General features: G+C 41.4%; 2 protein-coding genes across 2 annotated transcripts; one reads left to right on the forward strand and one right to left on the reverse strand.

Moving 5' to 3' along the window:
• Positions 1 to 6,963: 6,963 nt before the first annotated feature.
• On the reverse strand, positions 6,964 to 11,190 carry LOC311488922 (uncharacterized protein; the record flags this gene model as incomplete). Its single annotated transcript, XM_084545790.1, has 2 exons — positions 6,964 to 10,034; positions 11,089 to 11,190. 2 exons carry the CDS (start codon positions 11,188 to 11,190, stop codon positions 9,288 to 9,290), a joined length of 849 nt encoding a protein of 282 aa, XP_084401916.1. The 3' UTR covers positions 6,964 to 9,287.
• A 6,461-nt stretch (positions 11,191 to 17,651) lies between these two features.
• On the forward strand, positions 17,652 to 19,806 carry LOC311489822 (uncharacterized protein). The gene is made up of 2 exons (XM_084547114.1): positions 17,652 to 17,691; positions 19,334 to 19,806. Exon 2 carries the CDS (start codon positions 19,429 to 19,431, stop codon positions 19,738 to 19,740), a length of 312 nt encoding a protein of 103 aa, XP_084403240.1. The 5' UTR covers positions 17,652 to 17,691; positions 19,334 to 19,428; the 3' UTR covers positions 19,741 to 19,806.
• The last annotated feature ends 1,148 nt before the right edge of the window (positions 19,807 to 20,954 follow it).

Genomic DNA, 20,954 nt, shown 5'->3' on the forward strand with positions numbered 1-20,954 from the left:
TCTCCAACTCCCAGCCATTCTGATTATTCACAGATGAGAAATCATTTTTCTGAGGATGATTGTAACGTGAATCTATTTTACCATCACGTCTATCAATACCAATAGTCTGTATGAATGTTTCTGTTTCTTTCTTCTGGTACCATTATATATAGTTAACACCACACTTTTCAGTTCCACATCTGAAAGAGACTGTTTGACCAACTCTCCTGGTCAGTGTTAACTGGTCCTGGGTCAGCTCTGCTGCCATGGCAACCAGCGCTGTAGAGACACAGACAGATAGATGAAGGTTAGTGAGACAGTGTTTGTTAAAGGTGGAGTTTGTTGGAAACACTCACCTGAACACAGACAGCACAGAGCAGCAGCTGGGAGGAAAAGCATTTTGTGCAGTGGTGTATCCTCTGGTGAACCTGGGGAGAAGTGGAGCTCTGATGCAGCTGAGGCCCAACAAGGACGAGCTGTGAGATCAGACGAGGCCACGTGGTTTCTAGCAGGTCCTCAAAGCTCCCATCAGCCCCTGCAGCCCACAGATGAGACTGCTGCTGCTGATTGACAGCTCAGATGAAGCTGCTGTGTGCTTTCATGGTCTTGATTTCAATCTGACAGCAGATATTCAGATCTAATCATTCTCTCAGATATGTTGAAATAAAGTTTTGATTTCTGACACAACGTACAGCAAAAACAAGCTGCTCACCTTAAGCATAAAAATATCACATCTGGGGCCTCATTTATCAACTGTGCGTAGAAAAGGTTCTAAATTCTTGCATAGAACTAAAATTTAGAATGTGTGTAAGTACAAAAAATCCGGATTTAACAAGCGTGCGTACGCACAGCTGTAAGTACTCATTGATGATAAATCCCACCTGTTCTAAACTACCCTGCTCGTGCACGGAGAGGATCATTTGCATTTAGAAACGCCTCCAAATGACCATATATGGTAGCAGGAATCCCTTCAAAAATGTGTGAATGGAGTTTTTACCCCCTCGCCGAAATCATGGCAAAGAGAGCGAAGAAGAAGAATTTCACGGACGCTGAGATTGAGGTACTTGTGGGAGAGGTAGAAGCGAACCAAAAAATATTGTTTGGAACATTGAATGCGGGTGTGACCAACAAAAGAAAAACTGCTACCTGGGAGAAAGTGACGATTGCTGTAAATGCTGTTGGGTCAGAGGAAAGATCGCAATCTGAGGTAAAAAAGAAATGGTTCGATATCAAAATCAGAGCCAAAAAAAAACCTCACAGCACACAGACACGAAATATCTGTAACCGGAGGAGGACAAACTACAACTCAACTGTCACCAATGGAAACACGCATTGCCAGCATCATCGGAGACACAGCATTAAGCGGTATTATTCCTGATGGAGACACAGACACTCTCCCAACAGCTGTACCATCGACCAGTCACACTGCAGGTAAAATAAAAAGCTCTGGACTGAGGTGTTTCATAAACATTTATTTAGACAGTGTAATTTCTGAATTTGAAATGAACGTGACAATCATGTGATATTTCTTCAATAACTCAGAAAGTCAAGCCAGCCCTGCCTGCCCTCAGGAGCCGGTGGAAGAGCCGCGGGAGTTGGAGGAACAGGAGCAGCCGGGCCCATCCAGAACTCATTCGGTGCATCCTGGGGGGGCGAGGGTTCTGACGGAGGCAGTGCTGCAAAATCAACAAGACACCACCAAATCCATAAATGAAATAAAGGATCAGCTGACCAACATCGCAAATACTTTACTGCAAATAAACGAGTCACTGAAACAGATTGCTGCATGCGCGTCACAAATGTTAAATAAACAAACTTGAAACTGTTGAATGATGTTGACATTATTTGTCCCACATACGCTTTCGATCTGAAATTTCTCACTTTTCAAAGATTGGCTAACAAGCAGACTTGCCTAAAATGTCTGTATGAGTCTCTCTCTTGTTTGAATGGCAGCGGCATTAGGGGGTGGGAAAGGCTCTGCGTTGGCCATGGGCTCGTCTGCTCGGGGGGGTCCCTGCAGAGGGATGCCTTGTCTGATGGCTAAATTATGCAGCACACAGCAAGCCAAGATGATGTGGCAGACTTTTTCAGGCTTATACTGAAGTGTCCCCCCCGTGCTGGACAGGCACAGCCATCGGCCTTTTAGCAAGCCTATTGCGCGTTCAACTACTGTTCTTGAGCGCGCATGGGCCCGGTTGTAGTGCTGCTCCTGCGGGGTCCTTGGGTTGGCTACGGGGGTCATCAGCCACGTCTTTAGTGGATATCCACGATCACCTATAGAGATATTATAATAAACCATACGAAGCCCAGAAAATACTTTTGAAATGTTGTAACACTCACCAATAAGCCAGCCATCGTCAACACCTCCTGCTTGGAGGCGCACACCCACAGAGCTGTTCTGCAGAATGAATGAGTCGTGCGTTCCTCCAGGCCACCGGGCAACAACGTTCAACAGATACATATGTGCATCGCAGATTATTTGTGCATTGATTGAATGAAATCCTTTCCTGTTTACATAATTGAATTCATTGTGTGATGGCGCTTTTATTGCGATGTGGGTGCAATCTATGGCTCCAATTATGTTTGGGAATCCGTCGATGGCGTGAAATCCTCGTTTTATCGTGACTTGTTGGTCATGTGTGTATGGGAACTGGATGTAAATTGAGGCCAGAGAAATTATTGCATCCAACACTGCCGGCATGATTCTGCTTACTGTTGGCTGCGAAATGCCGCATATGTCTCCAATCTCACGCTGAAATGTTCCGGTGGCCAAAAATCCCAGGGTGGACAGGAGCTGGATGTGCACTGGGATGGCTTTGGTACGTTTTGTCTCTCGCTCCAACATGGGCTGTAAATCACGGCATAAATCCATTAAAATGTTTTTGGGGAAGCGGTACCTGCTGAAAAGCCACTCTGTGTTCTGACTGAACAGATCAGCACGGTCTTTGAAAACGCGCTCCCTGCGGAGCATACGGTTCTCCAAGTCCTCCAATAGCGCCAGATCAGCCATAATACTTGCATATGTACTTGTCAGACTTCTTTTAAGGTTGTTCTGTCACAGCTGTGTTTTATAGCTTATCACACCAATCATTCAAAATGTGTGCTAAATTACTAATTGATAAAATGTATTAATTACAGGCAACAGGGAACATGTGTGAAGTTTGACATTGCTTAACGTTGTGACTCCTTTAATGGGTTCTATTTGTAGTTTCACTGTTCTACCACTAGATTTTGTGTGTACGCATGGTCAGAGTTGTGCTTAAATTTACGCACGTTCCTAAGCACAAGTACAAGTTGATAAATTCCATACTTTGCGTGGGAATGTTCGTACGCACTCATTACGCACACATCTGTGCGTACGCACGGTTGATAAATGAGGCCCCTGGACATTAAACAGATGGAAGGAGACATCTCCCTCTGCCTGGGACGACCATCTGAATGACAAGTGAGTTTACAACAGGATTTGGAGAGGACCACTTTACAACCACCTTTGTTCGTTAACCTAAAGGTTGTGCAGGAGCCACAGGACAAGGAGAAGATAAGACAACCAGACTGTGTTTTAATGGTGAGAACTGAAAGAACATGGCTAACAAAACAACTCTTCCAGAGACTGTAGTACCATGTAGAGAAACTGACAATGTATCAGTGACTTTACTGCATGTCAGACTGTGTGAGGTTGGTTTATGAAATCTGGTTTTGACCAGTATCAGACTGCACATTCAGTTTGAGGCTGGTAAACTGTGCAGTGGATATGTGGTGAATCTTCCAGAAGCAAAGAACTAAACTTTTACAGGATATGAAAATGAAGTACTCTGGATGATCTATGAAGTTCTTTGTGGTGTATCATCATTAGTACTGAAAACACTGCTCCCTGTCAACTGGAGTCTTCTCTTTGTTTCTGAGCTTCTATCATTTCATGTTTCTATGTGTTTTTGATTTCATCGAATTTTTCTACTTTTCAACTTTAGAGGTGACACAGACCAAGAGGAGTTATTCTAAGAGGTGATTTATTTTATTTTGATTTATAGTTCTCTGTGTCACCAGAGTTTTAAATATAAAAGTTTTGAGTCCACAGTTGGGAAGTAAGTTGTTGACTGAAGTTATTTGAAATACGGATGTTTACTGCCATCTCCTGCTCATAGTCTGGAACTGCGGTACTGCATTTTAAATGGCTTGAAACGAGCGGTGTTTATGTGATTATAATAACTTAATAACTGTCCAAATCAACATGAATAAATTGGCATTAGCAGCTTGTGCTGTTACTTGATCTACACGTAAACTGGAACAGGAGGAAGTTGATGTGAGTGACAGTTTCATTTTCTGATTCTAGTGTTGGTCGCTCGTGTTCTTCAGACGTTGCAGAGGATGTCACGTGTTCAAAGACGGTAGAAGAGAGGGTTCAGAGGAGCTGTCCAGTGCTGAAGTTACCTCTCCTTGTGTTAGCCTGGCAGTAGAGAGGGTTCAGAGGAGCTGTCCAGTGCTGAAGTTACCTCTCCTTGTGTTAGCCTGGCAGTAGAGAGGGTTCAGAGGAGCTGTCCAGTGCTGAAGTGAGGGACTGTGGTTTGTCAGTGGCCTTGACCCAAGGAAAGTTGTCAAACTCTGACATTTTGAACAATCTCTCAGGTTGCTTGGCTCATCTTTCTGATGTATAGTGTTCTGAGCTGGTAGAGTTCATTGAGTCTAGTAAATCCTTGTTTGTATCCAAAAAAGGTTCAAAAAAGGCAACTGGACTTGCAGATTTTTGGAGAAGACGTTTCACCGCTCATCCGAGTAGCTTCTTCAGTTCTAGGGGACTGGTGGAAAGTCTGAGGTTTAAATAGGAACTCCTCCTGAAAAAACTTGCTTGTTATGCTAACTTTTGTTATGCTCTCCTGTGCTGGTATATGCGTTTATGGATGGGTTGTTTAGTTTCCCCAATGTATAAGTCTGTACACTCCTCACTGCACTGAACAGCATACACCACATTACTCTGTTTCTGCCTGGGTGTTTTGTCTTTTGGGTGGACCAGTCTTTGCCTAAGTATGTTTCCTGGTTTGAAATAAACTGGAATACGGTGATTTCTGAAAATTCTACTGAGTTTCTCGGACACTCCAGCCACGTAGGGGATGACGATGTTTTTCCTTTGGTTGCTCTCCTCCTCTCTGTCCTTTTTGGGGTATCTTTTTGAGCCTTCTACAAAGGCCCAGTTGGGATATCCACATGTCTTAAGTGTCATCCAGTCTTGTGGGTACAGTCTGTGCTCTGTGCTGGAGCGTTCTGATGACCCCTAGCTTGTGCTCCAGGGGGTGGTGGGACTCAAATAATAAGTGCTGATCAGTGTGGGTGGATTTTCTATACACTTCAATGTTGAGGCTTCGGTCTTCTTCCACATGCACCAGACAGTCCAGGAAAGCCAGACTACCTCCGCTGATGTCCTCCCGAGTGAACTTGATGTTGCTGTCCACTGCATTGATGTGCTGTGTGAAAGATTCCACTTCCTTTGTCTTGATTTTAACCCAAGTGTCATCCACGTACCTGAACCAGTGGCTGAGGGTGTTTCCTGTGAAATAGTTCAGGGCTCTGGTCTCGACCTCCTCCTTGTAGAGATTGGCCACAATAGGTGACACTGGTGACCCAATTGCACAGACGTATTTTTGCCTGTAGAATCCTCCATTAAATTGGAAATAGGTGGTCGTCAGGCACAGATTGAGTAACAAGCAGAGTTGGTCTGGGGTGAGGGTGGTCCTACCAGATAAGGAGTCATCCTTTAGTAGTCTTTCCCTTACTACTCTTGTGGCTTCTCCGGGTGGGGATACACGTGAAGAGGGAGGTTACATCATAGGATACGATGGTTTCCTCTGGACCCAGTGTGATGTTGCTAACTTTGTGGACGAAATCCCTGGAGTTTTCAATGTGGTGGGGAGTGTTACCCACCAACGGAGACAGGATGGATGCCAAGTGTTTAGCGATGTTGTATGTAACCGAGTTTATGCTGCTGACGATGGGTCTGAGAGGTGCTCCTTCCTTGTGTATTTTTGGAAGTCCATAAATACACGGGATGGCATCCCCGGGATACAAACGATAGTAAAGGCTTCTATCGATTGCCTTCTCCTTCTCCAGCTGTTGTAAGTAGTTTATTGTTTTGGTTTTGTAGGTGTTGGTTGGGTCTCGTCTCAGTGTCTTGTATGTGTCCTTGTCGCTGGGGAGGTTGTTAATCTTTGTGTGGTACTCCGTTGTGTTCAACACTACAGTGCAACTTCCCTTGTCGGCTGGCAGGATGTTAATGTCCTGGTCTCTTTGTAGTGACACCAGCGCCTTCCTTTCCTGGGTGGTGATGTTGGAAGGTGGTGTTTTAGCACTGGCAAGGGCTGCTGTTACCTTCAGCCTCAGTTGTTCTGCTTCTGTGTTGGTGAGTTTGTTGTTCTTTATCGCTGATTCCGTGGCAGTGATGAGGTCCACCACTGGAATTTGATCTGGTGTGATGGCAAAGTTCAGGCCTCTGGCTAAAACATCCTTTTCTGGCTGAGTGAGCTCTCTGTCTGACAGATTATGGACCCACTTCTCCTGGATGTCATGCTGTGTGGTGTGGTCATCCTTTCTCCTCCATGTCAGTTCCTCAGGCTTGTGTTGGCTGTTGTGCTGTGATTGTAAAAACAGAAATTTCCGTTTCTGCCGTTCCTTACCTTTTGTGTGTTGCGAAGTTTGGGCTCTTTCCACAAATTTGGAAACTTCCTCCAGAATGTCCTCAGGTAGCCGTGATGTCAATTTTTCGAAACACTGTTTGGTTTCTGATTTGAGAGCGTTGATGGTGAAGTGAACTTGCCTCACTCTCTCATTGAGCAGCTGCGCTTGAGCCTTCTGGAGAATCTGTTCGGCTTTGTGGCCTTTCACTGTGGAGCCTCGATGTAAGCTGGTGGGAATGATCTTGTGTTGTCTGCATCTCAGGTTGAAACGTAGGTGGTTCCTGTAGTCTGCGAGTTTTCTCGAGGTCCTCTCATACTCCCGCACAGGAAACGATTCAGCGGTCCACCTACACCTGAAGGACAAAGGACACTCCTTTGAAGATAACAACGTCCAAATCTTAGCCAGAGAAGACCGATGGTTTGAAAGAGGAGTAAAGGAAGCCATCTATGTCAGACTGGAAAAACCTTCACTAAACAGAGGAGGTGGAATGAGATTTAATCTGCCATCTATTTACAATACAGTTTTAACTTCTGTCCCCAAGAAGTTTCAATCTCATTCACACCTTGACACTGGAGCCTCAGACGGACAAGAGTCGTTAGAGAACCATTCATAGGGAAGAGGACAGGGACAAAACAGTCCCCCCTCAACAACAGGTAAGTACCCAGTCGTTAATGGAAATTAGCTGCACCAGTTTCTGGCTATTAGCATAACAAGCAAGTTTTTTCAGGAGGAGTTCCTATTTAAACCTCAGACTTTCCACCAGTCCCCTAGAACTAAAGAAGCTACTCGAATGAGTAGTGAAACATTTTCTCTAAAAATCTACAAGTCCAGTTGCCATTTTTGAACCTTTTTTGGATATACCATGACCCGGATGACTGAAAACCTTCACAGACAAATCCTTGTTTGCTGATACTCCTTCCCAGACTCATTTGCTAACACACGATATAAACGTGGGTGACTCCTGAGGAAGCTTCCTTTGTGACTCAAGTCATTTTTCCATCAATTGTCTACAGATAGATTATTTCACTTCTTCTTCACTATATCTTAATTCCATATATTCAGTTGACTGTGCCTTTAAGCAGCTTAAACATTTCCAGAAAATTATGTCATGGCTTTAGAAGCTTCTGATTAGCTGATATAATTTGAGCGTAGATCTAGTAACAGCACAAGCTGCTGGAACTGCTGGAAACTTCCAGTCAAGCTCATTTGGAGACTGTCTAATGGGAATCAGTGTCACACAATAAAGCTAAGTGTCATTCCCCGTTAGAAAGTCAATCCCCTTAATGGAAAACTGTGGGTTGAAAATAACTAAGATGAACACAACACACATGGTAATGAATCCATTTTAATGCTTTAAATACCATCAATGGTGAAACTGTTTGAATTGATAAAAGTGAAACGGATGTATTTCCCCATTTTATTCACAGAATAAAAGCACTTCTACCTCATAGTAAAAGATATACATACATATGAATCACTGCCACGCCAGAAAAAGAAAAATGGATCAGTATTCACGTTAAAATGCATTAACTCACTTTCACCAACACTGATCTGTTATTTGTTTTTTTTTTCTAGTGTGGCAGTGATGCCCTGAAATGCCCTCGTTATATTGTATTTATGACTGTATATCTACTTTTTATTAGTTATTATAATCACATAAACACCACTCAATTCAAGCCATTTAAAATGCAGTACCGCAGTTCCAGACTTTGGCCACGAGATGGCAGTAAACATCCGTATTTCAAATAACTTCAGTCAACAACTTACTTCCCAACTGTGGACTCAAAACTTTTATATTTAAAACTCTGGTGACACAGAGAACTATAAAATCAACTCTTAGAATAACTCCTCTTGGTCTGTGTCACCTCTAAAGTTGGAAAGTAGAAAAAAATTTGATGAAATCAAAAAGACATAGAAACATGAAATGATAGAAGCTCAGAAACAAAGAGAAGATTCCAGTTGACAGGGAGCAGTGTTTTCAGTACTAATGATGATACACCACAAAGAACTTCATAGATCATCCAGAGTACTTCATTTTCATATCCTGTAAAAGTTTAGTTCTTTGCTTCTGGAAGATTCACCACATATCCACTGCACAGTTTACCAGCCTCAAACTGAATGTGCAGTCTGACACTGGTCAAAACCAGATTTCATAAACCAACCTCACACAGTCTGACATGCAGTAAAGTCACTGATACATTGTCAGTTTCTCTACATGGTACTACAGTCTCTGGAAGAGTTGTTTTGTTAGCCATGTTCTTTCAGTTCTCACCATCAAAACACAGTCTGGTTGTCTTATCTTCTCCTTGTCCTGTGGCTCCTGCACAACCTTTAGGTTAATGAACAAAGGTGGTCGTAAAGTGGTCCTCTCCAAATCCTGTTGTAAACTCAAGTGTCAGTTAGATGGTCGTCCCAGGCAGAGGGAGATGTCTCCTTCCATCTGTTTAATGTCCAGATTGGATATTTTTATGCTTAAAGTGAGCAGCTTGTTTTTGCAGAATGTGTCTGAAAAAAATAAATAAATAAATAAATAAAATAATTTTAACTCATTTGAATTAGAGCAGATGTCTGCTACAACGATTACCCCCTACTAATTCTGACGTTTTTCAAGCTCAGCTTCCCCGAGGGTTTTTCCCACAGATGTTTCAGAACGACAGTTTCTCATCTGTGTGAGTCCTCATGTGTTTAATCAAATCACTATTTTGAATGAAACATTTCCCACATGTCTTGCAAGGGTATGGCTTCTCACCTGTGTGACTCATCATGTGCCTAGTTAAATGAGTGCTTTGAGTAAAGGTTTTACCACATGTGTCACAACTATACGGCTTCTCACCTGTGTGAGTCCTCATGTGCTTCGTTAAATTACTACTTTCAGTGAAGGTTTTACCACATGTGTCACAACCGTGCGGCTTCTCACCTGTGTGAGTCCTCATGTGTTTAATCAAATCACTATTTTGACTGAAACATTTCCCACATGTCTTGCAAGAGAACAGCTTCTCGCCTGGGTGGGTTTCCATATGATGTCTAATTGATGACCAGTTAATAAATCTTTTCCCACATATTTTACAAAGGTAGAGTCTCTCACCTGCGTGAGTCTTCAAGTGTCTGGTTAATTTACTACGTTGCCTGAAGACTTTACCACATGTTTGACAAGAATGCATACTCTCACCTGTGTGAATCCTGGTGTGTAAAATCAAACCATTCCTCTGCGTGAAACTTTTACCACACGTGTTGCAATGGTAAGGTGTCTCACCAGTGTGAAATCTGTAATGTTTCTTCATTTCAGACATGTTCTTAAAGGTTTTTCCACAGACATCACATGTTACAGACTTTCTACCTGTGTCCGTATCACACTGACTCTTTGACATGGGAGAGTTGTCCACATTGTTACTGTGTCTTGTGTCTCTGTGACGTCTCTTCTTTGGATTCAGCTCTGCATTTCTAGTTGATCCTGAGTCTACATGTTTGCTTCCTTCCTGATCTGGGCTCTCAGCTACAGGAGGGTTGTTAGAGAGGAGCTGGTCACTGTTTGGTTCTGGTTCACTGTGCTCACTTTCCTCATCAGTAGGAGTCTCCATCAAGGAATCAGTCTCCTGCTTCAGAACAAGATGTTCTCCCTGCTGACTGCTGCAGAGTTCCTCCTGTTCCTCCTTCATCTGTGGAGGTTCTGGTTCCTCCTGGTCCTCCTTCATCTGTGGAGGTTCTGGTTCCTCCTGTTCCTCTTTCATCTGTGGAGGTTCTGGTTCCTCCGGTTCCTCTTTCATCTGTGGAGGTTCTGGTTCCTCCTGTTCCTCTTTCATCTGTGGAGGTTCTGGTTCCTCTTTCATCTGTGGAGGTTCTCGTTCTTCATGTTCCTCTTTCATCTGTGGAGATTCTGGTTCCTCCTGTTCCTCTTTCATCTGTGGAGGTTCTGGTTCCTCCTGTTGCTCTTTCATCTGTGGAGGTTCTGGTTCCTCCTGTTGCTCTTTCATCTGTGGAGGTTCTCGTTCTTCCTGTTGCTCTTTCATCTGTGGAGGTTCTGGTTCCTCCTGGTCCTCTTTCATCTGTGGAGGTTCAGGTTCCTCCTGGTCCAGACTGGAGTTCCTCTCCTGGTTCCAGAGCTGCTGATCACTGAGAACCTCCTCCTCCGTACAGACATGTTGCTGTGGGAGGTCTGGAGGGACAAAGAGACACAACATAAAGGTTACTAATGTGATGACAGGAAAACACATCTGAGCAAATATGTTCTAGTTTAAATCCATGTAGCGTTAGCTGTGCTAGTTAGCCTCTTAGCATGTTATCAGTCTTGTAGCTGAGTGTCTTTCCTCTGTGTCTTCTCCATACTGTGTGTTTCCATTCATTAGTTAGTTCATTTAGACCATTCTAGTTCTACTCACCTATTCTGTGTAACTTTATCTCGGGTTTCCAGGTGATATCCAGCAGTCTGCGCTGACGATCGATCTCTTCCTCGTACTGGACGACAGTTCTTTCAAAGAGTCTGAATATTTCTTCAGCAGCAGCAGTTAGTCGCTCGATGATCAACTCTCTCAAACTCTCAGCTGAAGACATTGTTACTTCAACAGCTCTAATATTTATCTGGGACACGACGACACGACACAACCGTCTTCCAGCTCAGTCCACAAACACAGAAACACAACAACACTACTAACGGAGTTTAAAAAACAAACCACTTCCGCCTGGTGTAACCCTATAAAGTTCCGACAGAGGAGGACAGTTAACATTTTGTTCCGCTACATTTTTAAATCTCACTTCGGATCATATCATCAATTACCTGCAGGAATATTAACTCTAAAGTCCATGAAGACAAAACAAAAATCAACTAAATGATTTAACTTAAGGTATATATTATTTTTTATTTTAATTGATGACTAAATGTATTCACTCTGACACTGTTTTTGTTTCATGTTTAAAGTTTAAGTCGACCACTTCTGCGTCTACTGTAGTAAATCCAAATTTAACCCTGAAACCAGTTTAAACCAGTTTATTTTCTGCTGATTCAGTTATGAGCTGCTGCCCTGGAATACCTCCACCTGGAACACAACATATGGAAGAGAAATATCTTTGGAAATGCTCAAAATAATTGAATCTTTTAGTTGAAGTTTATTTTTTAGGAGCTTTTTATGTCTGAATCTGTAAATTAACCATTGACTAAAAAGCTGTTAGATACACTACTCTCATCCACTTTCCAGCTGAAGAGAAATTCACCTTCAGCGAGCCGTCTGGATGCCTTTGTACTTCCAGTGACTCACCACAGGATGACGCTGCTTCTCTTTGCTTCTTCATTTCAGCCTCAGGCAGCAACAAAATGATCAGAGCTGATCAGGTCTGGATTTATCAAACATGTCAGAGCAGGAAATCTCTTCTAACTGACCAAAATCTCTCAGAGTCACTGAGCTTTGATTCTACTTTTAGGAGTTGAAGTCAAACATTTGATCTTCTGCTTTCACTTGTCAAATTCCTCCTGTATGTCCTGAGAGATATTAAAGCTGCACAGTAATATTACATATTACACAGTAAAGCTGCTCTGTCAAGGATTTTTAAAGCTTTCATCTCTTTAAATGTCAAATAGTTAGAGTTCAATCAGAGTTGAGGAGCTGTGTGGATTTGTAGTTTTGTATTTTCATCTCAGCTCTTCAACAACAGATAACAGTCTGTGTTACTAAATTCACCACCAACCTGAATGTGTTTGTGGGAACATGAATGTTTTTTAGTCTTTCTGCATCATGTGACCCAGATTTTTTTCATCTGCTGTCAGATTGAAATCTAGACCATGAAAGCACACAGCAGCTTCATCTGAGCTGTCAATCAGCAGCAGGACCTGCTAGACCTTTCAATCAGCAGGAGGACCTGCTAGAAACCACGTGGCCTCGTCTGATCTCACAGCTCGTCCTTGTTGGGCCTCAGCTGCATCAGAGCTCCACTTCTCCCCAGGTTCACCAGAGGATACACCACTGCACAAAATGCTTTTCCTCCCAGCTGCTGCTCTGTGCTGTCTGTGTTCAGGTGAGTGTTTCCAACAAACTCCACCTTTAACAAACACTGTCTCACTAACCTTCATCTATCTGTCTGTGTCTCTACAGCGCTGGTTGCCATGGCAGCAGAGCTGACCCAGGACCAGTTAACATTGACCAGGAGAGTTGGTCAAACAGTCTCCTTCAGATGTGGAAGAACTGACCAGTGTGGTAGTGTTGCTGTATACTGGTACCAGAAGAAAGAAACAGAAACATTCAGAGTGATTCTTTATATTGATAAAAGCGATGGTAGAATTATTAAAGGTTACAATCATCCTCAGGAAAATTATTTCTCAGCTGTGAATAATCAGAACAGGTGAGGGTTGGAGATAAAGAAAGTTAAAGTCAGTCATTCAGCCACCTACTACTGCTCCTGTTGGAAGTTTTTTCTCCACACAGTGAGAAATGATGCGAGCAGCCTGAACAAAAACCAACAGATGAACAGATGTCAAACAGTGTTTGTGACAGGAAGAGAGCAGTAAACCACAGCCCAGGTTCACATATTTCACCTCCATCTCAGACAGAGTCCCAAACATACTGAGCTGAGGGAGATTCTTCTTTCCTGCTCTCACTATTTATTTGACATCAGATTTATTCATGTTGTTAGCAGATATTTCAACAGTTAGAAAAAAAGATGAAAACAAGACAGAGAAGAACAAAGAGCAGAAATACAAAGTCAATCAAAAGAATTCAATGAAAGAGGAAAAGAACACAAAGAGATTTTAAAAGTCAAAGTTCAATAGAATAAATTATTTCAGACAAATGTTCCCGATGAAGATGAAGCTCCATACCGATCAGGCATAACACTATGACCACCTTCCTAATATTGTGCAGGTCTCCCTTGTGGTGACTCATCAGAGAATGGACATGGGCCTTCTGAGGGTGTCCTGTGGTGTCTGGTAACAGAATGTTGTTAGTGGGGGGCCTTTGAGGGGAGGGGCCTCTGTGGATCATCCCACAGATACTTGATCAGTTTGGGATCTAGTGAATTTGTTCTCTCCTTTCATTCATCAGTCTGTAGCTCCAGGCCCTGAAATAGAAATCTCCATTCCACCATGCATCATATTTATTTTGTAGCCATCAGCATCACATTTATCTTCATCAAATACAATCATCACATACTCAGTAAATCACTTTCACTCTCATCTTCTATCACCTTTCTCAAACTCTCTATCTGTCCTGAGGATGTCTTCTTACTGTCCACAGAGTCCCTCTGATCCAGATCTGTCCCCAGCCTCGTTCACCATCAGTCCTCTGCTGTCTTCTGTCCACCCTGGTTATTCCAGACTCTTGGACAGTCTCTAACTCAATGCTGATTGCTGACACAAATAAAACAACCACATCTTCCTCCTCTTCCTCATCCTCTCCTTCCACACCCAGTCCAGAGGCCCCTGCTGTGTTTGTCCTTCATAGACTGCAAATGGTTAAACCTAGAATTGTAGAAATACTCTCACACCTCCCAAAAACAAAAGAGCCAGAAATAAAGCTTTGTTCAATAGTTCATGTTCCTCTTTCTAGTATCCATGCTAACTAAATCACAAAATGTCATCTCACAGTCAATAGGACGGGGGGTTGCTAAATCATTTGTGGGCAAGATGGAATGAAGGTCATGATGTCATTTTCAACAATCTCACCATTTACTGAGGTTGTTGAATCATTTTGTGAATGATCAGTTCAACAATTGTTACTAAACAGGACCGCAGTCTAGTTAGTTCCTCACAGGGAGGCGTTGTAGAGTCTTATGTCCTGAGGGACAAATAACGTCCTCAACCTGTCCATGGAGGAGGACAAGAGACAGCAGCCTGTCACTGAACGAGCTTCTCTGTCTGACTATAGTGTCCTGTAGAGGGTGGTGGACATTGTTCATGATGGACCAGAGTTTGTTCAAGGTCTTCCAACGTAGAGTCCTCCTTCTGGATCAGCTTGTCCAGTCATGAGGTGTCCTTCTTCTTAGTGCTGCCTCCCCAGCACACCACAGTGTAGAAGAGGACACTGGCAACGATAGTCTGGTAGAACATGTCCATCAGCTTCCTGCAGATATTAAACCACCTTAACCTCCTGAGGAAATAGAGACGGCTCTGACCTTTGTTGTTAACTGAGTCTATATTATCTGACCAGTCCATTTTGTCATCCAGATGTAGATCTGGATGACAACCCAGATGGCGCAATGTTGTACAACAATGGTAAAAAAAACAACAGACGAAATTATTAATTCATTCTGTCACACCCCAGTGAGTTTGTGTCTTGTTTCTCGTGACTTCCTGTTTTATTGTGAAAGGTAACTCTCCTCTCTTTTCAGGTCACTTGTCCTTCCCTTGTGTGTCACTGGTCTGATTGTCTTCCCTGATTCCTGATTGTTTCCTCCTGTTTCCCATTACCCTCCTGTATATGTGGTCTGTGTCTTCCTTTGTCTTGTGCCAGAGTGTTTTGTCCTATCGTGTACCCCAGCCTGTAATCAAGTCCAAGCCACAGTTAAGTCTGTTCTTTGAGATCGTTGATTGATTCCTTTTTTCCTCCATGTGAGTGATTTTTTGTTTGTCAACCTTGACTCTCAGTTTGTTTCTTACCACCATCGTGTGAAGTCAGCCTCCAAGTGGGAGTGAATTTGAGTTGTTTGTTTTGTTTACCTTGTTCTCTCCATTGAGAGTTTTTGGATATTAATAAAGCCTGCATCTTTTGAGAAACCGTCTCTGCATCTGAGTCCTGTTTTGAGTCTCGGCCTGACTCATACATCTTAAGGCAACTTTTAGAGAGCAATAAAAACATCAGAAAATCTTCCAAAGATGTCAACAAATCATGAAACAAAGAATTTTAAACACTTGAAACATATTTACATATCTAACTTAATACAGGCTTAGCTTTGTATAGTCCATCATCATGTCATGTTTATTCTCATGTTAGACATTACTGTCACTCAGTGTGAAACTTCAGAAAGCAGTTATTCTGTGCAGTGAAACATTATACTTGTTACACATCACTTTTGGTGATCCTGTGCACCCAGGAACCCTGCATCTTTCCTTGTTGTCACACATTGTTGGCCAGTGTGATGTGTTGTCCAAGTGCACGTCCTGATCTGGAGTGGGTCCTCCATTTTTCTGTCAAAATGTGTTAAAAGAGGTCAAATTCAATATAAATACAAATATTATTGCATTTACAGTCAGTTTTGTGCAAAAATACATGAACTAATATATGATTACATTCAAAAACACCGTTAGCAAAGTCTCCCTCGAGAAGTAGCCCTTATCACACAACGTTGCTCTGAGGCCACGAAAAGAAAAACTGAATTTCTGAACATGCAAAATAAAAAATACTTCATAAAACCTGACAAAACCCTCTCTACAACTTCATATACACGTGTATTTTTTATTTACAGTTTGTCATTTTAAATATGATTATTAGGATAAATATTCTTACCTTCTTCTCACACCATGTCTTCTTGTGACCATGTGTCAGAAAAGGTTGTCCCGCCTTCAAATCATGCTTCAGAGTGAATCCCTCATTTTATTGGACTGAAATTTGATACTTTTTACAATAATCTGATTGGCTGGCATCATTTAAATTCACATGTACTGGGAATGGGGCTTAAAAAAACTTTCTGTTGCCCAAAGGCAACGCTGTGCTGTAGAGGGTTAATGATTAAGAACGTGTTGGGGGAGCAGCTAGCTGAGTCAAAGCAGAAAGAGCAGTAGAGGGGGCAGGACAGTAGAACCTGTTAAAAAACCTCAACCCCAAAACTAAATCTGACTGATATGTAGCTTTGACTGTTGACTGGTGATCCAGGGCTTATTGTTGGGGAATCAGAGCACAGCTCTGGTAAACAGGAACACAGTAAAATGAAGAAGAACCCTGATATGATCAGAAAAATAAAATGAACCAAACCAGATTTACACATTGCAGCACTGTTACCAGAACCTCATGATCCAAACTAATCCACCCAAAACTAAATCTGACTGATATGTAAGTTTGACTGTTTCATGAACCAGAGTCTGTTGTTGTGTCAGAGATGGAAAAAAATACAGATGGAATGAAAAAAATGATCAGGAACTTGAACAAGTTGCAGGAGAAACCAAACAGATAGAAAGTCAGAATGTTGTTAGTTTAGCAGATATTTGGTCATAAATCAAAGTATCAGAATCAGTATCAAATGTTGATCTGATGATGGAGCCAGTCAGACAATCATCAGTGTAGCACCTGTCCCATGTAGCTATTAATAAATGGAGTTAAATATAGTTTGGGTGTTCTAGTACTATGGGCGGGGCCCTGGGCTCTTTTAATGTTGTGGTTCATCATATCAATAAGAACTTTTTCATCTTTTACGTATACTGAAATAATACAAATAAATGAACTGGTTGGTGCCTCCACTTAGGAGAATATATTGACTCAGTCTAAATCCTACTAAGAATATATTGGAAGTGCATCTGTTTTAAATCCTCTCCTCTTATCAAACTGTAAACTCAAGTGACTCACACACTGAACTTTAAACGCAATATTAAAATACACAGGAAATAAAACAAAGGTACAAAATTATATTTACAGAAAAGATATATACCTTATATGGTGCTTTTGCAATATAAAAATAAAATGTTTTAACTTAAACACACATTCACTCTGCACTAAAGCAAAAAATACAAGGAATGTCCATTCAAATAAAACGGTGCAGGCCTGAGTCGATGCTTGTGAGCGTTGGAGTCTGAGACTTAGTGACCACTTCACTGATCAAACAGCAAAATAAAATGATGCAGTTGTTTAGTCCAGATCCAATCCATGAGGACTAAAGTAGTGGACTGAGTAACCACTGACATTAACATCAGAGCCATGCTGCTAGTGTGGCTAAAAGAAAAGAGAAGAAGAGACAGTCATGTTGATGTGAACATTAGAGAAACACATCATGGAGCTGAAATATGATCCTACCTCCTCATTTGGTCTCGTTCACCTCAGCTGACTCTCTCAACGGCACACAGGTTTTTGCATTAGTCTTTTTCACTGTGTGGAGGCAGCTACCTCATTTTTGGCTCTGGAACTAAACTGTATGTAACAGGTAAGAAGAAACATTTCTTTTCCTTCAGTTGTTTTATTGTAGAAGCTGAAAATGTGTTTCAAGTCAGTTTGTGCTGCTTCAGCCTTTCCATGTTAGTTTTTTCCTCATTAGTAGAGAATTCATCCTGCAGCCATTGTTCCATAAGAAAAGCTCAATCATTTCTGAAAATGTATATGAGCATTTCTGTTGAAATCTGACTGAACAACTGAAGTTCTTCTTTATTTCTGTAAATATTAGTGACGTTCCAAACATTTAGGATTTGATCATCTCAGTAATTATGTGGCATGTGTTGTTGAAAACAAGATGATATTTGATGTTCAACTATTTCAGAGTGTCTATCGATTGTATTGGATCATTTCTGAAAGTTAGAACCTTGTCAGATCTAATGGCTGTCAGTTATTATATATCTGATGGTAAATGTGTCTTTAATTGATAATGGATTCATAGAAAAAGAAAAAACACAAAGTCAATGTGATATTAGAAGAAATAGAATTGATTCAAACAATGTTTTATTACTATCATCAGCATAAAGTATTTAAACATTTGAACATGACTGACACAAACTTGTATATTGATGTGTTTTATTAGTGATTAAAGTCTGTGCTCTTAAATGTGGAATATTCAATACATATTGGAATCAGTGAAATGACAAACGTACAACTGAAAAACACAATTCAGGGATTTGGAAATGATTTAAATATTTAATTTAATTTAATTTAATTTAATTTAAAATAGTACATAGACGATTTTCTTTTTTTTTTCTTTTTAAAGGAATACTTGCTTATTTAAATTCAGGCTTCTCTTCATTAACTTGTACATTTGTGAACGCACCATTAACGCTGAACCGTATGTAGAGGTTTTGGAGAAACAAATGCTGCTATCCAGATAACGTCTTATTCTGGAAGGCCTTTCTTAAAATAAAATAAAATAAAATAAAATGAAAAATAAAAGATCAGCAAAAATCTTATATTAAATCAGATTGTAAAATATTTCCCGTTCTAAACTACAGCAGCTGTGAGTTGATAAAAGACGACGTGATGAAACACAGTTGATATGTTTCTGTCCCAACTTCTTTGAAACGTGTTGTTGGATTCAAATTCAAAACCAGCAAATAATGTCTTTTGATGAAGAAAAAATAAGATAATCCTTTATTTATCCCACTGTGGGGAAATTTGCAGCGTTGCAGCAGTAGACAGTTTAAGGACAGAGCACACAGGAGATAAAAAGAAGTAATAAAACATTAAATAAATACAAAGAATAGAAACTGAAATACAATAGAAATCCTACTTATGTATGTATGTATGTATATTGCACATGAAAGAATAAATGATATGCAAACATAAGTTCTTCCAAATATATTAAGGATATTCCAGTTTGTGTTGTGATTGTCCAGCGTGTGTTTGGTCTACTGGGCTTGATTATACAACTGATGATTGATCAACATCTGGATCTGTTCTGATTGATTTCATATAGCATCTGGTCATGTGGTTCAACCAGCAGCTAATGCTGGTTGAATTTTGTTCTGTATTGATGAGTAGTTTAGTGATCAGAGTCCATGTAGTTTCCAGGATCAGACTGAATGCAGAGCAGTGCTGGAAGCTGCTGTTGACTGTGTGAATGTGTGTGTGCTGTCAAACTTCAGATGAGAGGGTAGTGAAGCCCGTGGTGAGCGTGTACCCAGCAGCATCCAGAGCCCACCTGGAGGGGAAGAGCTCCCTGCTGTGTCTGGCCTCATCCATGTTTCCTCCTCTGGTCCAGTTCTCCTGGAAAAGACAGAAGAAGAACGGCCCTCTGAAGGAGCTGACCCCTGCTCAGGGAGAGCAGCTGGAGCTCAGAGAGTCGGGACGCAGCGCCTCCATCAGGCTGGTGGCTGGAGATGATCTGGACAACTATAGATATCGCTGCTACATCAAGCATGAGGGGGGCACAGCGGAGATCACAGTAGATCCCCAAAGCCAACCAGGTAATGAAGGCTTGGTGACTGTGTTCAGCAGTGATTCAGCTTCATGTGGAGACGCTGTCAAAGAGAGCAGAGGAGCAGAGGACTGACATTTCTCACTGCAGCTCCAAACATTTGACTCCTTTTCTGTTTCAGAGGTTCCAGCTCCAGCAGCCTCCTGTCCTCCAGAGAGAGAGCCAGCAGACCTGCCAGCTCTGCAGCAAGATCACTGTAAGATCACCTGCTGCCTCTCTGCATGGACAGCTCCAATGTCCAATGAGGACACAAGAACAACTTTACAGGATTAATCTGACACTTCCACTAATTCATATCTGTCTGTCTGTCTGTCAGTGTCCTTCCAGTTTCAGTGCAGGGTGAAGCTGCTCTGTCTGCTGTACACAGTGCTGATAGTGAAGAGTCTGGTGTACTGCTGTGGACTCTCTCTGCTGATGAGCCTCAGAAACAAGGGACCGTCCACCAACTCCACACATGCTGACTGACTGTTTTCTGCTGGTCTTTTCTCTCCATCAGATCTCATCAGTTCATCTCATTCATCACTTTCATGAGTATTCACAAATGTTAGTCATGATGCTTTGGTTGTAATGTAGAGTCAGATAGATTTATCAGAGTTTCTTTATCAAATCTCTTAATTGTAACTTCTAAATATTACACCAGTTAAAGAATTAACTTCCTTGTAGATGTTTCAACATTTAATACAACATGTGTTTGCTTTCTTTTTCTTTTTATTATAGAAATACAATGCAGTGTGTTCATCCATTTTTTCTGTTCTATTAAAATATAACAACTATAAAATAATAATGGTGTTTTGTTTTTCTTCTTGTCTAAAGATTCATTATGTTGACACCCCAAAGTAATTTGATGATTGTTCCTAAGACATTTTAAATCAAAATGAACATCTAGTGTTTGTGGTTGTTCCACCAGGTTCAGTTCTGTGTCTTCAGATCATTTAGTTTGTGTATTAGTTCTCTAATATAAATGTGTCGCTGTGGATGTCAAACTCTACGCTGACGACACCGTTGTTTACACAGATGAACAAAGAGCAGAGCTGATTTGAAGCTACGACTGTTAAAAACTATCGTCCAGCGGTTTGATGAGTCAGTGCTGAAGTTTGAATGTTGATCAAATGAAGGATGTGTTTAATTAACAGTCATGAAATAGTTTCATTAGCAGCAGGTCAGTGTGTCAGTGGAAATTCAACTGTTTGAGAGCTGAACACTGAAAGTTCATGGTCCTCTAATTGGACCTGTTAGTGGATAAATCCTAATCAGTCATTAATCACAGAGGTGTCTGATCAATAAAATAA

Source organism: Chelon labrosus (genome assembly GCF_963514085.1).
Source record: "Chelon labrosus genome assembly, chromosome: 6".
Taxonomy (NCBI): domain Eukaryota; kingdom Metazoa; phylum Chordata; class Actinopteri; order Mugiliformes; family Mugilidae; genus Chelon; species Chelon labrosus.